Source organism: Pseudoliparis swirei, chromosome 15 (genome assembly GCF_029220125.1).
Source record: "Pseudoliparis swirei isolate HS2019 ecotype Mariana Trench chromosome 15, NWPU_hadal_v1, whole genome shotgun sequence".
NCBI lineage: Eukaryota > Metazoa > Chordata > Actinopteri > Perciformes > Liparidae > Pseudoliparis > Pseudoliparis swirei.
In genome coordinates, this window is record NC_079402.1 from 16,287,033 (window position 1) to 16,300,358 (window position 13,326).

The 13,326-nt window shown below is 44.5% G+C and overlaps 2 protein-coding genes across 2 annotated transcripts; both read left to right on the top strand.

Annotated features, from left to right (window-relative positions):
* The first annotated feature begins 649 nt into the window (after positions 1-649).
* On the top strand, positions 650-8,642 carry ppp1r26 (protein phosphatase 1, regulatory subunit 26). The gene has a single exon (XM_056432325.1). It carries the CDS (start codon positions 4,260-4,262, stop codon positions 7,413-7,415), a length of 3,156 nt encoding a protein of 1,051 aa, XP_056288300.1. The 5' UTR covers positions 650-4,259; the 3' UTR covers positions 7,416-8,642.
* A 694-nt stretch (positions 8,643-9,336) lies between these two features.
* Positions 9,337-13,175, top strand: mrps2 (mitochondrial ribosomal protein S2). Its single transcript, XM_056432326.1, has 4 exons — positions 9,337-10,126; positions 10,363-10,446; positions 10,823-10,943; positions 11,992-13,175. The coding sequence occupies exons 1-4, from the start codon at positions 10,060-10,062 to the stop codon at positions 12,536-12,538; spliced, it is 819 nt and encodes a 272-aa protein (XP_056288301.1). The 5' UTR covers positions 9,337-10,059; the 3' UTR covers positions 12,539-13,175.
* Positions 13,176-13,326: the final 151 nt, after the last annotated feature.

The following is a 13,326-nucleotide window of genomic DNA, read 5'->3' on the forward strand; positions in this document are numbered from 1 at the left end:
ACTCCGAGCGGAGGGGGACTCGACGGCGAGGAGGGCTGCAGGCGGCGGTGTGTGCGTGTGAGCTGGCGACGGACACCGGCTTCCCTAACGTCTCCCCCACCGCGGAGAAATAAGAAGGAAAAGCACCGCGACAATGAGCACACCTTTCCCCGCAGAAGTGCTTCCGTGTCACGCGTATCTGGGTGAGTTTACGCGCGTGTTTCGCGGTGGGAGCAGCCGAGGCTAGGAGGGCGAGCTGTGGCTCAATACAAAGGCTTTCTGTGCCGGAGAAAATGCCGGGGCTGCAGCAGCCGAGAGGCCCGCCTTGTGTCTTTCAAGTCGCCGACTCCGCGCGCACGGCTATCGCTCCGGATCCTGCGCACTCGTACCAAAAAAATAATAGCAAATGCTATTTTTCATTATGTTCATGAGGGGTATTTACGTTTAGCGATCAAGGTTTGGGATTTTGTCTTCTTTTTTTTGAGATGGGGGTGGACGACGACAACCGTGGCCTGCCGAGGGGAGAGAAACCGAGAAACATGGTTGCTCTGCGGTGTCTCCTAGCGCTGCACGCCGGGCGCCGGTGCAGTCCGCGCCGCTAGAGGGTTACGGGGACAGCCGGGGTTTCTTTCTCTCACGCCTTGCAACCAGGAAGGTGAAAAATACGAGAAAATTACACCCGCTGCTTATGTAATGCAACAAAAACACACGAGATATAGACTAATATTCGCTTGTCTGGTGAAACTTTTATTCGTATATCTGTCAAACAAAGTTGGCATCCGCCTACGTTATGCTACATTTGTTAAGCTGTTTATTTGCTTCTCGAAGATTTTTTTAAAATTCTTTTTTTTTAGCTTGGCTCTTATTCGTTCCCTGTAGTTAGTGCACATTTATACCCGGATTATAGGGGTTTCATCGTGATTTTAAAGGGTGAGATACTGGCTGTGTCTACTACCGCACACTTGAGCACTGACTGTCAGTGCTCAGGGCGCCACACTGACAAAACCAGCAGAATTCAGTGCACTGAAAGTACCCGGATGGTGCACTGCAAACGGGCAAAATATGCAGTGTAAAACGATGGACACTACTCGCCCTAAACGGACGCCATCTTGGCTAGGTAGCGGAAGAGGAGGAGCCCTTTCCGCCAGCTTTTCATTTTATTTCTAAAACAATGGCGGACGAGATGGCTACGGTAGCACAAGCGGTAGACCACGAAGCTACAGACCGTAAATGGGGTGGACCGTAAATTCCACATGGGGTGGAGAAAGGGGTAAACAAGGGACAAAAAGAGGGCAAGAAGTGCATTCATTTTTTAGTATAAGTTTCGCGGGTATCGCAAGCAGATTTGCGTACGTCACTCCCGGCTTAATTTCGCGGGTGCCGTGAACAGATTTGCGTCCGTCACTTCCGCCAAGTGGTTAACGTAAGTGTTCCATTTGATACAGCACTTATCAGCGACGGAGTGCACTACAGATGTCAGAGCACTGTATTGCAGTGTACTTCGTAAAGTGTCTGGTAGTAGACACAGCCACTGTCTCTTGGTGCCTGTCGTCGGGTGGTTGCTCTGCAGGGTGCACGTCTACATTTTTCGGGGTGTTTTCGGTAGACCAAGCGGAGGCGGTCGCGTGGCGACTTTTAAACCGGGTTAATGTCCGACAGCACCGCTGTAGGGTGGAGGGACAACACTGCCGGTTTTTACACCGTAAAGTATTGCCGGTGTAGCTCAGGTGCGACATTACCGTCCCTTATCGTTTCGCGGAGCCCTCACCGGCACCCGTAGTTTTTGACTCGTGCTCAAAAAACTGTTTTTTTTTTAACTTCCAGGAATAAAAAGACGATCTGTTTTTTTTAAGAACACTACTTTAAATGCATCCACCTAGCTTTCCAAAAGCAAGATGTATTAACACCACAGGTGGAAAGTAATACATTATGTTCATGTTTATTTAGTCAGATGTCATGGAGGTCCAGTTTAAGATACTTATACTTTAAGTATGTATATACAGTTTAATGTTAACAGTTACTTTGCAAATATTTTCTTTGTATATCTTGTAAGTGAAATATGATTCATTGTATACACATTGCATCAATGATAATATATAATTCATCTAATAAGGTAGGTGTCATTCCTAATTGCAGGAGTTTTTACTTTTTATAATTACAGTACAGTTTGCTGATAATAACAATAATAATAATTGAACACACTTCTGATATTGCGTTGAGTACTCTAGCAGCCCTGCCATCTAATGAAGTGAACACTTTATTTATTTATTCTGCATTGCTTTTATATCTGCTTAAACGACAACCGATGCCACCCTGAAACTAAACGATGTATAGGGTGCTGAGAGGACGAAGACCTATTGGATGAACGTGATTCTTTAACAAGTTAAATGTGAGGAATTAGAACGGTAATTGGAGGTCACATTTGTGTCAAACTTAGCCAGTGACACACTGAATTCTCCTTAATATATGGAAGGTGTAACATCAGTTCCTCCTCCTATCTGAACAGTTATCATTTGGAAGATGTACTTTACAAAAGTGTGCATGGGCTGAAATAATCCCCAACCCTTTCCCTTAATACCTGCCTGGCTCTGTATTAATTGGAGAACATTGGACATGAATTTAAAAGGGTATATGGTTTTTTTGGTGGGTTCCATGGGGCACCCAGAGTCTATTTAGCCACCTAAAAATTAATTTAAAATGTTCTTTTTATGTATGAATTGTGTTTGAAAGCAAGTCACTGGTAGAATATGTACCAGATGGGCAAACCGAACAGGCCCAAGAGTGTCGTGTGATTACATGTGCAAAGTCCTCACAATTGCGGGAAGAATGGAATACTGTCTTTTACATTTTTTATTATTTGTGCTACATTTAACACTCAATCAAAGCTCGGCACAGCCACAAGGCTGGATTACAGACACTCGAACGCCCCTAGGGTCACTGTGTGGTCATTACATTGCAGTAATTTGATAAATTTCACATTCCCTTGATAATATGCACCTCTTTTTACTTAATGCAAACCCCTGTCTTGTATAGGAGGGGTGTCAAACATATTTCAGGGGCAATTTTGGCTCACCAAGGCTTGACTAAAAGACAATACATTTACTTTTAAACCAACTGGAAGCGTCTATTGAGCGTGACCCCCGCCAATTAGTTTAGCCTCAGGGCCCACTTGCAGTTTGTGGCCACAGGCAGCCCCGGGTCTTTTTACAAGCTCCTCAATGGTGGCTTTAGCTGAAAGATCTGAGGTAATTAGCAGAAATCCATCAGCGTTGCAATGAAACACATTCACTCCCTCAGTGGGACAGAATGTACCTGAACACGCTCTTCAGCCAGATCACAGTTCAAGTCTTTCAGCGTCACTGCCTCCTTTTCACTTTTATCAGTTTCCCAAGTCTTGGTCCCGTTTTATGCAGTTGACCTGGCCTACAATTACTGCCCTGGCATTATTATGTGAGCTCTTTGGTAACGGGACCGAGAGACTAAATGAAAGCCCGGCGACTTGAAGCTTTTCACTGTGAAGAAGCTGCGGGCACAGTACGTACTGCACACGCAGCCATCTCAAGTGTCATAACATCAGACACGAATGAGCACTAACTCTGGTCTCTCCGATACATCCATATATATATGGCCTTCAATAAAGTACTGCAGAATGGTCACTTTGAGTCCCACCACACGATGGCAGCAGAGTGTTTAAGGGGCCTCTTCGATTGCATGTCGGGATGTGTAGCTGTTTGCAAGGATATGTTTTCTGACTGGGTGTCTCCATCTGTAGTGTCCACTTTGATAGATTAGGGTAAGTTAAATCAACAGATAGTCATAGATTCAGTGGAAGCTGACTAGTGTGAGTCTTAAATTTTTACCTGCATAGAGGGGAAATAGTATCTTCTTGATCCTGATGTTTAAATCAAATTCTTCAAAGTGAAATGTTCAGCAGCAACTGCTAGATGTCTGCATCTTTTTACACATTATCTATTGCATAACATCATTTGTTTTTCTGCCAGGATAAGAGATCAACAACAGGTAGGCACATGAAAAGGTGTGATGGTAAAGTCAGATACAATTAATAATCTATTGCAGCATTTTCTGTCTTGCAGAAGAATACATATAAAGTAGTTTGAGGTGTATTAGTAGACAATATACTGAACCTAAAGTGGGTCGTCGTATAGTGACTCGCCTCTCACTGATTCTCTGTTTCTGTTTTCTTCTCAGATTGAACAATGTAATTGTGATCGGAGGCAGCTGCTCTCCAATGATCGAGGACCTCACCTCCCTTCATTAGAATGTACTTGATGAATGTACCTCCTGTTGCAGCGACGCAAACAAAATGGAGAACATGTGGCCCGCCCGGAGGCTATAGCCTTCCAATCTGCTTCAATGACTCTGACACCGAGTTGTCCACCAGAGGCACACCAATCTCAGATAAGGTCCAGATGATCATAGAGAGCCTTCGGAACAACCAGTCCTCACTCGAGATGAGCGACGAGATCGAGGAAAACGTGCCATCGGGACACCAAGGTCATCCCCAAGTCTGCAAGGTTGCAGTGGGTTCCTACGTGGGCCCCCAATCCAATGCTCAAGGTCCCACAGAAAACCAACCGGCAGATGTTGCCTCCCCAATGAACCGTGAGAGCAGTGACTCTGACAGCGATGATTCTGTGGACAGAGGGATCGAGGAGGCCATACTGGAATACCTGAAGGAAAGGGACGATCAAAAACGCAAGGCGGAACAATGCTTGGACATTCTCCAACCGTCCAAATTTCCCAGGAAAAGCCCACCTGTTCCCGAGGATTCCAGACAGGTCTCTGACGGCAATGTATCTTTGATTGCCAGTAGCCGGCTTCCGAAAGCTATCAAAGCTGAGACCTCCGCAGCACCGGCCCTTGTACCGTATACCAAAAACAGGGCCTTCCTAAGCGACAACACAGTTGAGAGATTGGATTCAAACAAAAGTGCAACTGACACAGGTTTAGCCTCGCCCACGGAGCAGACAAAGCGCCTCTCTAAGACAATCGACAAAGTGCAATGCCCGGTCACAGTCGAGGGAGATGAAGAGTCGAGCGATTCCAGTAGCGACGACGGCATCGAGGAAGCCATTCAAAGATACCAGCGGGAGCAGAAAGAGCAGCAGAACAGGACGGGAACTGTCAATCCAAACGCAGTCAAGGAAGAGTCCGACTCCACCAGCGACGATGGGATTGAGGAAGCTATTCGTTCCTACCAGCTCGAGCAAATCCAGGAGAAGAGTGTCCTGACGCCATTCCTGCACAAGCAGAAACCCTTTACCAAGTCATTCGTACCCGCTGTTGGAAGTACAAGCACGGAAAACGTGAAGAGGCACAGGCTGAGAAAGAAAAAGACCAGAGCAGAGAAAGACGCTAAATCTCTTCAACATCCTCCGCCTTCTCTTTTCCTTCCCAAGAGGAATCTTTTGGAGACCTCGATTGGGAAAGGAAATGGGTTGCATTTGTTCGAGGGAGGTGGTTTGAAGGAGCAACCTACCCCAGCCCCTCCAAAAGCTAATACAACTGCGGAGCTCATGTGCGCAGAGGCAATACTGGACATTTCAAAAACCGTCATGCCCGAGGCCTTCCAGCACAGCGTGGGCCTCGGCAGTTGCACTCCTACCGAATCCTCCTTGCAATCTTCGCCCCCTGACAACCGCCCCGGTGAAGACAGCGATGGCAGTTCCATTGATAGCGAAGATGGGATCGAGCAAGAAATCCGTCAATTTCTTGAGCAGAAGGCCCAAATGCAAAAAGTGCAGCCCACCGCCACGACTCAAAAGCCTCAACCGGAGGAAGGGAACGCAAAAGTGGCAACTCCAAAGAAACCATCAAGATTGTCCCTGACACAGAGGAGAAGATACAAAGAGGGAAACTGCAGCATCTCCATCACATTGGGCACGGATGACAATGTCAAAATGACATCGCCTGAACCTGGACAAGAGTCCAGCCTAGAGGTATTCTCCCAGGGAAGTCAAACTCATCCAATAATCAAGGTGGAGCAGAGTGGAGACAAAAGCAGCTCGCTTGACAGCGACGAGGACCTTGACACCGCCATCAAAGACCTGCTGAAAACAAAGAAGAAGTCGAAGAAAAAAACAAGAGACTTGAAGCGGAAATCTAGGGTGTGCCCCGGGGAGGAAGAACCACAGCTGGGAAATGCTTTAGAGACCAAAAAGTTTCAACCTCTTCTCAAGTCGAGTCTTTTGAAGAAACTAGAAAAGAGTACGGATGACATGAAAGACAAGGCTGGCTTGAGTAAAAAGGGCATTTCGAGTAAGAGTAAAGAGCACGATGATGACCGCGAAGGAGAACCAGCAGTTGGGGGTCGAGACGCCCCGTTGCCGGTCGATGCTCAGACTGCTCTCCAGGTGAAGGAAGACAGCAGTTCGGTGGACAGCGATGATAGCATCGAGCTGGAGATCAGAAAGTTTCTGGCCGAAAAGGCCAAAGGTTCCACCGCAGAGAAAAGCAAAGACGGGGACGTGTCGAGGAACAGCACCGCTGTGGTCTGTCCAGCACTTCGAGATGAAGACGTCAAGCAGGAAAATCAGCTGGCTGAGATTCCGAGTACCAGTTCTCTCTCTGGACGGTCTCCTCTGAGGAGTCGCCCTCTTCCAACGCCACAGAGTTCGCCGCCGGACTTCTCCCATGGCGGTGCACAGTCACGCCTGTCATCGGTCCAGTCCTTCAGCCCGAGTCTTTTGGAGCCGGCGGACGGCGCGGGGGCCGCCAGAACCGAGCAATGGAGGCCTGGCCGGGAAGTGTCCCCGCAGCTCGAGAGAGTTCGACCCATCGAGGGTCCTAACCTCGCGGAGTCGATCAAGTGGCGCCAGAGCCTCGGGCTCCCCGCGACCGACACCAGGACTACCGGCCGATCTCCGTTCCACATCACCTCCTCCAGAATCATCGGCGAGACCGCGTCTGGAGCTCCCCCGTATCAAAGCGGGGGCCGCAAATCGCAGACTCCGGTCGCCGCTTGGTCCTCCGCAAGAACCGGAAGAGCACCTTTCCTCTGCTCGACGGAGACGAGTGTAAATGCCACGTTCAAGTCGCCCGTTTTGACCCATTCGTCTGCCGCCAGGCAGCATCCAAGGATGCCGTTTGCACGGAGCCTCGCGCCCGGCGACAGACCACAGCGCCCCGCGGTAGGAGGAGAGACGCAGAGCATGGTGCACATGTCGAAGGACAAGAGCGTGTTTGTCGAACTGGAATCGAACAGAACCAACCACGTCCAGGTGCGAAGCAGGGAGAGGAGAGAGGGAAGGGAGCCAGCGGACTTGCTAAGCGAGATAAGAGAAGGCGAGAGCGTGGAGATAGACGATAGACGAGCGCGTCTCGGAAGAACTGAGGAAGAGTTTATAGATGAGGCAGATTGTGAGTCAGGCAACAGGAGAAATCCAGAGAAGAAGCAGGGCTTTCCCACATTGTGAGTATGGCCTCCGGCTCCCATAGCATCATAAGCCACTTTCTTGATTGCCGATATAGACGTTAGCTCATTCATTTATAGGCTCGAAGGGAAAGTTTGTTAATACGATAAAAACAGGCATTTTCTTTCTTAAAAAAAAGAAGTGTTTGTACATTTATACGGCTATGTTCCACGGCACCATCATGACGACCTCTTTATTTGTTTGTGCGCTCTGAGGTTCATTTTTATATCATGAAACCTTTTGAAAAGCAATACAACGAAGAGGCAGAATGCATGTACCACCGTCACAATGCAGCATATTTATTTGTAGAAAATTATATAATCTCAAATATCTTTCAGATTTTATGTATAAAATATAAATAAACAACAACAAAAAAGTGGCCAAGAAAACCAACCTCAATATGACAAAATAATGATTTAAGATTTTGATGTATTGTTTTTAATTTAAAAGAGAGACGACACAATTTCAGCCACGGTAATGAAAATACATGGTATATTACGACATATCTTACCTAATTTACCTGTGATATGGAATTTCAACCCCCTCCTTCCCCCTACACACACACGTCTTTATGTCGTTGCCCCACACCGCTAAAGCTCTAAATCCGAGTTCTTCTCATGATGATAATTCCAGAAAATGACCCCACAGATCGAGTGAGTCCTTTTCTAACTTTGTCCCATGAAGAGAAAAAAGCCTAAGTACACTTAAAAAAAAAAAAAAAGATTATATACCCGTAACACTTGATACCGGTACAATTTTCTTTGCCTCCTTTCCCAGACTAGCATGGAGATTGCATATCATTCTTCCCAACGTTTGTTTCTCAGACGCAGCTCACAGACGGGAAGTTAAAGCTCAACTTTAACACTCTTATTGGATTTATTACTTCAGCGACTCAAGTGTTGTTCTAGATGCCACCGAAAACTACATAGTTACTCCTCTCTGTTTTTGCTAAACTTGATATTTAGTGTGTTTTCATTTCTTTGTCAAGTCTAAAGTTTTTTTCCTTTGTGAAAAAAGCTTATTTATTTTGTTTATATTTAAAAAGAAAAGTTAAAAAAAATACTGAACATGCTGTGCATTGCCAGTTTTTGTAAATATTTTGTAAGAAGTGTTTTTTTTCTTGTTTTTTTTTCTTTGACTTTCAGAAAAACAAACGTGAATGAAAAAAATGAAGCTTTTGCTGTGTCTTTGAATGCATCTGTGTAATAAAGAGTGGAATCCGAGAGACAATGGGTCCTCCTCATCCTCGTTAATAATGTATAATTATGCTATAATTGCACGACGGTTATACACACCTGGCTCACTTTATTTTACAAGGCTTTAAGATTGACTTTGGGATGAATTATTGGAGCCACGGATGGGAACTGGTCTGATGTGTGTCCTGCTTTGCCTTGCCCAGGTCTTTGTCCAGCACTATTGACCCTGGCATGACCTTCAGACCTTGCATAGCTCTTACCACAGAGGACAGAAGCAGGATGTTCAACAGGAGATACCGGGCGGGAACATGCAAGAAGGTACAATTCAGAGATGTGGTTTTTTTTGGGTGCAATTTACTTTTATCTCCACTATTCTGAATCCCTCATACGATGACATTAGATGTTCAGAAGCACTTTAGCGAAGCTCACCGGCCCCACCAATGGCAAAGGAGCTTCGGCTGTAAGAAGTTGTCCATATCCACAGAGTGAAACCTGTATGACATGATGCTTTGCAGGGGCTTCCTTCTCGCAGTAGTGCGCCGGTGAACAGCAAGGCTGTGCAATGCGTCAAGAGAAAGCTTCAGTTCATTCCAGTGAACAGGTATGTGTGTGTGTGAGAGATGGGGGTGATCGTCACTGACTCACTCAACCAAATTTATTTGTCGTCTCTTTTTTTCAGGAAAAATGAAGCACCCAGCCACCACGGCATGACAAAATAACAACCTAATTCTGCGTTTGAAACATTTTTGATTTTACAGTATGTGGGTTGTTCAGAATTTAATGTACAATAATACTTTTGCACTTAGGCGTACTATTCTCTCTTATGTCAGGTTTCTGCTTCGAGTCGATGTTGCAGGCGTTGGATTTTATTTTTCATTTTTACACAGCACATACTTCTTTTTTTTGGGGATTTTTTTAGAAAATAAATGAAGTTTTGCCCCGTTCGTAATGTTGCAGGTTCAATATTGAAGAGATTCTCAAAAATATGTAACGCTAATGGAACAATAACTTGTTAAGGCAGCAGTTGAAGGGCATTTATTTTATTTGCATTTTTGGACAAAGTTTAATCTCCATTGTTCATGTTGCGACTAAATAATAACATTTTACAGGTTTTAGTTAAGTGTCTATTTTATAATTGTCACTGTTATCCAGATGAATGTCATTCATCGTTTCTCATACTACATTGTATCTTTTTGTAGGAATTCTCATCAATCTAAACGTGTGTTACACATCAGGTGGGATTTCTGAACATTAACGTTGGTTTAAGTTCTTTTAAAACTTGTATTTGCCCTCAAAAAGTAAAACGAGGGCATTGCGTTGTGTTTGTTTTACAATAAAGTTGTGAAGTAAAAAAAAAAATCGACTTTGCGTCATGGGTCTTGTAGTTTATTGCTTAAAACCGTCACGACAAAACCACAACTTTACGGCAGGTCTATGAACTGCAAACGCGCATGCGCAGATTGCTGACCTTCTCTGGTGCTCCTCAAGCAAGCATGGCTGCCCGGGCGATTACCAAAGGTAGCTGCACCTAAAGTACTTTTTAAATGTACCGACGGAGTGAATGTGTGTCTGAATGTTTTGGGCTTATGTCGCATAATGTTGTGTCTCCAAACCAGTTGGAACCAGTTGGGAATACTGTGTTTATTTAACAGCTAACCGGTGTAGCTAGCTAGCTGCTAGCAGTTACTTCCTCGCATGTTTTACGTTACATGTCCGTTTCCCTGACTGTAGCTCGTTGTGTCTCTTGCGTTTAGGGCTGTGGGGACTACGACGTGGACCCCGGTATGCCACTGCAGCGTCCATCCAACCCACCCAGCTCCAAGCCGACGACGTGTCAGGTGAGCCCATGTTTTAGCCATTATTTATAAATATATATATATTTTTGTTTTGTTTAATTTATAAATATATAAATACATTTATTTAAATATATATATACATTTAAAATGTCGCACTATATATATATATATAGAAATTTATATATATTATATATATTCTTTTCTTAATATATATTTAATATATCGCACTATATATATATATATATATTGTGTTTAATTTATATATATATTAATTTATTTGTATATTATATTGTATAAAATGTCACACTATGTCACACTATATATATATATATATATATATAATATAAAAAATGTTGCACTATAAATATATATATATGTATATATTTTTTTTAGATAAATATGTTTCTCCTCCCTGCAGACACACTGATGAATAAGCCACTGGAGAAGCCGGACTTCTTCCGGGTGTCGGAGCTCTTCTCGTTGAAAGACCTGTTCGAAGCCAGAGTTCATCTTGGCCATAAAAAAGGCTGCAGACACAGGTCGGTCTACATTTATACTCTAATGTGCTTCATCCTGTGCATCTCTAATCCTCGTGACATTAAGTCGGGACACATACTCTACATATGACATGTTTGCACACTTCATCAGCTAAATATGTATTCAGTAATGTTAATGCATGATGCAGAGCAACTATATTGATTCGTCCGTTGGAGTTTGAGGGCTATGGCTGCATCCAATGCTTATTTTCATTATTGAGTAACCTTTCTTGAATTTTAATAGATTCTTGTTTTGGTCTCTAAAACGGCAAAAAATACTTACAATTGTTTAGTTATTTTACAAATTGTCTAAAAGTCCAAAACCCAAAGCTATCACAACAACAACAAAATCCTCAAGATCCAGAATGCAACGCCAAGACATCCAAATAAACAAAAGTTGCTGGTTAATATTCAGCTGCACAACTAATCAATAAGTCAAATAGTTCCATCTCTCGTGAAGTAAATGAAGATCTACTTGATCATTAAATGAAATCGATGACCTGATGGAGTGAAGTGTTACACTACTTACTTTTTATTTGTTGCCAAAATGATAAACCTTTTAATATCAGACCATTTCATATCCTCATGACAGTATATTTTTTGACAATTGTGCCGTTTCATACGTGTAAAATCTTGTATTTACTCCTAAATATACATGAAATGTGGTTGGTTGCAGCAGAACCAGGACCGAAATAGATAAATATACCACAAAATGCAAAATGGGAGGATAAGTAAGTAGATAAAGTAAAATTAGAACATCTATAAGAGCATTTGGAGACGCTTGTTATGGTTGTGTGATGTAGTAGGGAGTGTGATTAATAGTCAAACAGTCCATGTCATCCACTCGGGTAATATTTGATGATTATGTAATAGTTTTAAAACACATAAATTACAGTTTGTGTGCGCTAACATGGAAACCAAGCCGGACATGATCTGGTTTGATGGAGTCGCCTGAGGTCAAATCAATAAGTCAATATTACAGCTGTGACCCGGAGAATGGACCTCTCTATTTTTAAACCTAAATCGAATTCCCCTCTTCTCTGCGTGGTAGGCTCATGGAGCCGTACCTCTACGGCTGCCGCTTGGACCAGGACATAATCGACCTGGACCAGACGGTGGAGCACCTCCAGCAGGCCCTGAACTTCACGGCCCACGTGGCGTACCGCGGCGGCGTCATCCTGTTCATCAGCCGCCAGCGGCAGTTCGTCCACCTGGTGGAGAACACGGCGCAGGGCTGCGGCGAGTACGCCCACACGCGCTACTGGCAGGGCGGCCTGCTCACCAACGCCCCGGTGCAGTACGGCCCCGGGGTCCGCCTGCCCGACCTCATCGTCTTCCTCTCCACGCTCAACAACGTGTTCCAGCCGCACGTGGGCATCCGCGACGCGGCCAAGATGAACATCCCCACGGTCGGCGTGGTGGACTCGAACTGCAACCCCAGCCTGATTACCTACCCGGTGCCGGGCAACGACGACACGCCGGTCGCCATGGAGATGTACTGCCGCCTGTTCAAGATGACCATCAACCGGGCCAAGGACACGCGGCGGCGCATGGAGCTGCTGCACGGCCTGGCGGCGCCGCCCACCGACGCCTCGTGACAGAAGAGATGAAACACTTATTTTTTTTATGGTCTTCTGCTCCCTTTCATCACGCGGCTGCAGAAGAAGAAGAAGAAGACTGAAGCTCTTTAATGAATCTACTTCCTGTGTCATGGTCGTCTTCTGGTTCTAATTTATATTAATATTATTTCATACCTCCGAGGGGCCTGAAGCCTTATGTTGTCTGCTTGTCCGTCAGACTTCACCTCCATTTGTATACGACAATAAACAGATGAGTATGTTTTGGACCAAACACACGCGTTTGGCTTTAACTCAAGAATTTGTTTGCTATTTATGACGCCTTTCAAATATTGAAACGAGGCGGTGATTCTAGTTCTCGCCAGTTTGTCCAAATGTAAATGATGGTGAAGCTCTATTGACGGTCTAAATCAAACATTCATATTCACGTGTCGACGATGACGACCAGAATATTGACTTTTCTGTCTTGTTCGTTTAAACTTTACTCACATTTCTGATGGGCTTAGTCATTTTAATCTGCTCCCAAGTACCGCTGTACATGAACTAAGTGTGCCTCAGGATGTCATGAAGCCTCTTGTGGAGTTATTATAAAATACACCTAATCATCCCCGACACTTTCCAATGTGACCATTAATAAACATGTTTGCTTGAAAAGTTATTGAACGGATGAATCCACTGGTCAAAGTAGAGGATGGATTTTTCGTCTGACTAATGGTGGCTGCGCCAGTTAGTATCCTGCAGTCTGAACATACTGCTCATATGCAGACTACAAAAATATTTAGGTTTCTAAAATATGTAATTTTTATATT

Excerpts from the sequence above, each read along its gene's own strand:
- ppp1r26 (XM_056432325.1), top strand. The coding sequence starts at position 4,260 with ATGTACTTGATGAATGTACCTCCTGTTGCAGCGACGCAAACAAAATGG.
- mrps2 (XM_056432326.1), top strand. The coding sequence starts at position 10,060 with ATGCGCAGATTGCTGACCTTCTCTGGTGCTCCTCAAGCAAGCATGGCT. Across the intron at positions 10,127-10,362 it reads TGCCCGGGCGATTACCAAAG|GGCTGTGGGGACTACGACGT; the intron begins GTAGCTGCACCT and ends TCTTGCGTTTAG. Across the intron at positions 10,447-10,822 it reads CCAAGCCGACGACGTGTCAG|ACACACTGATGAATAAGCCA; the intron begins GTGAGCCCATGT and ends TCCTCCCTGCAG.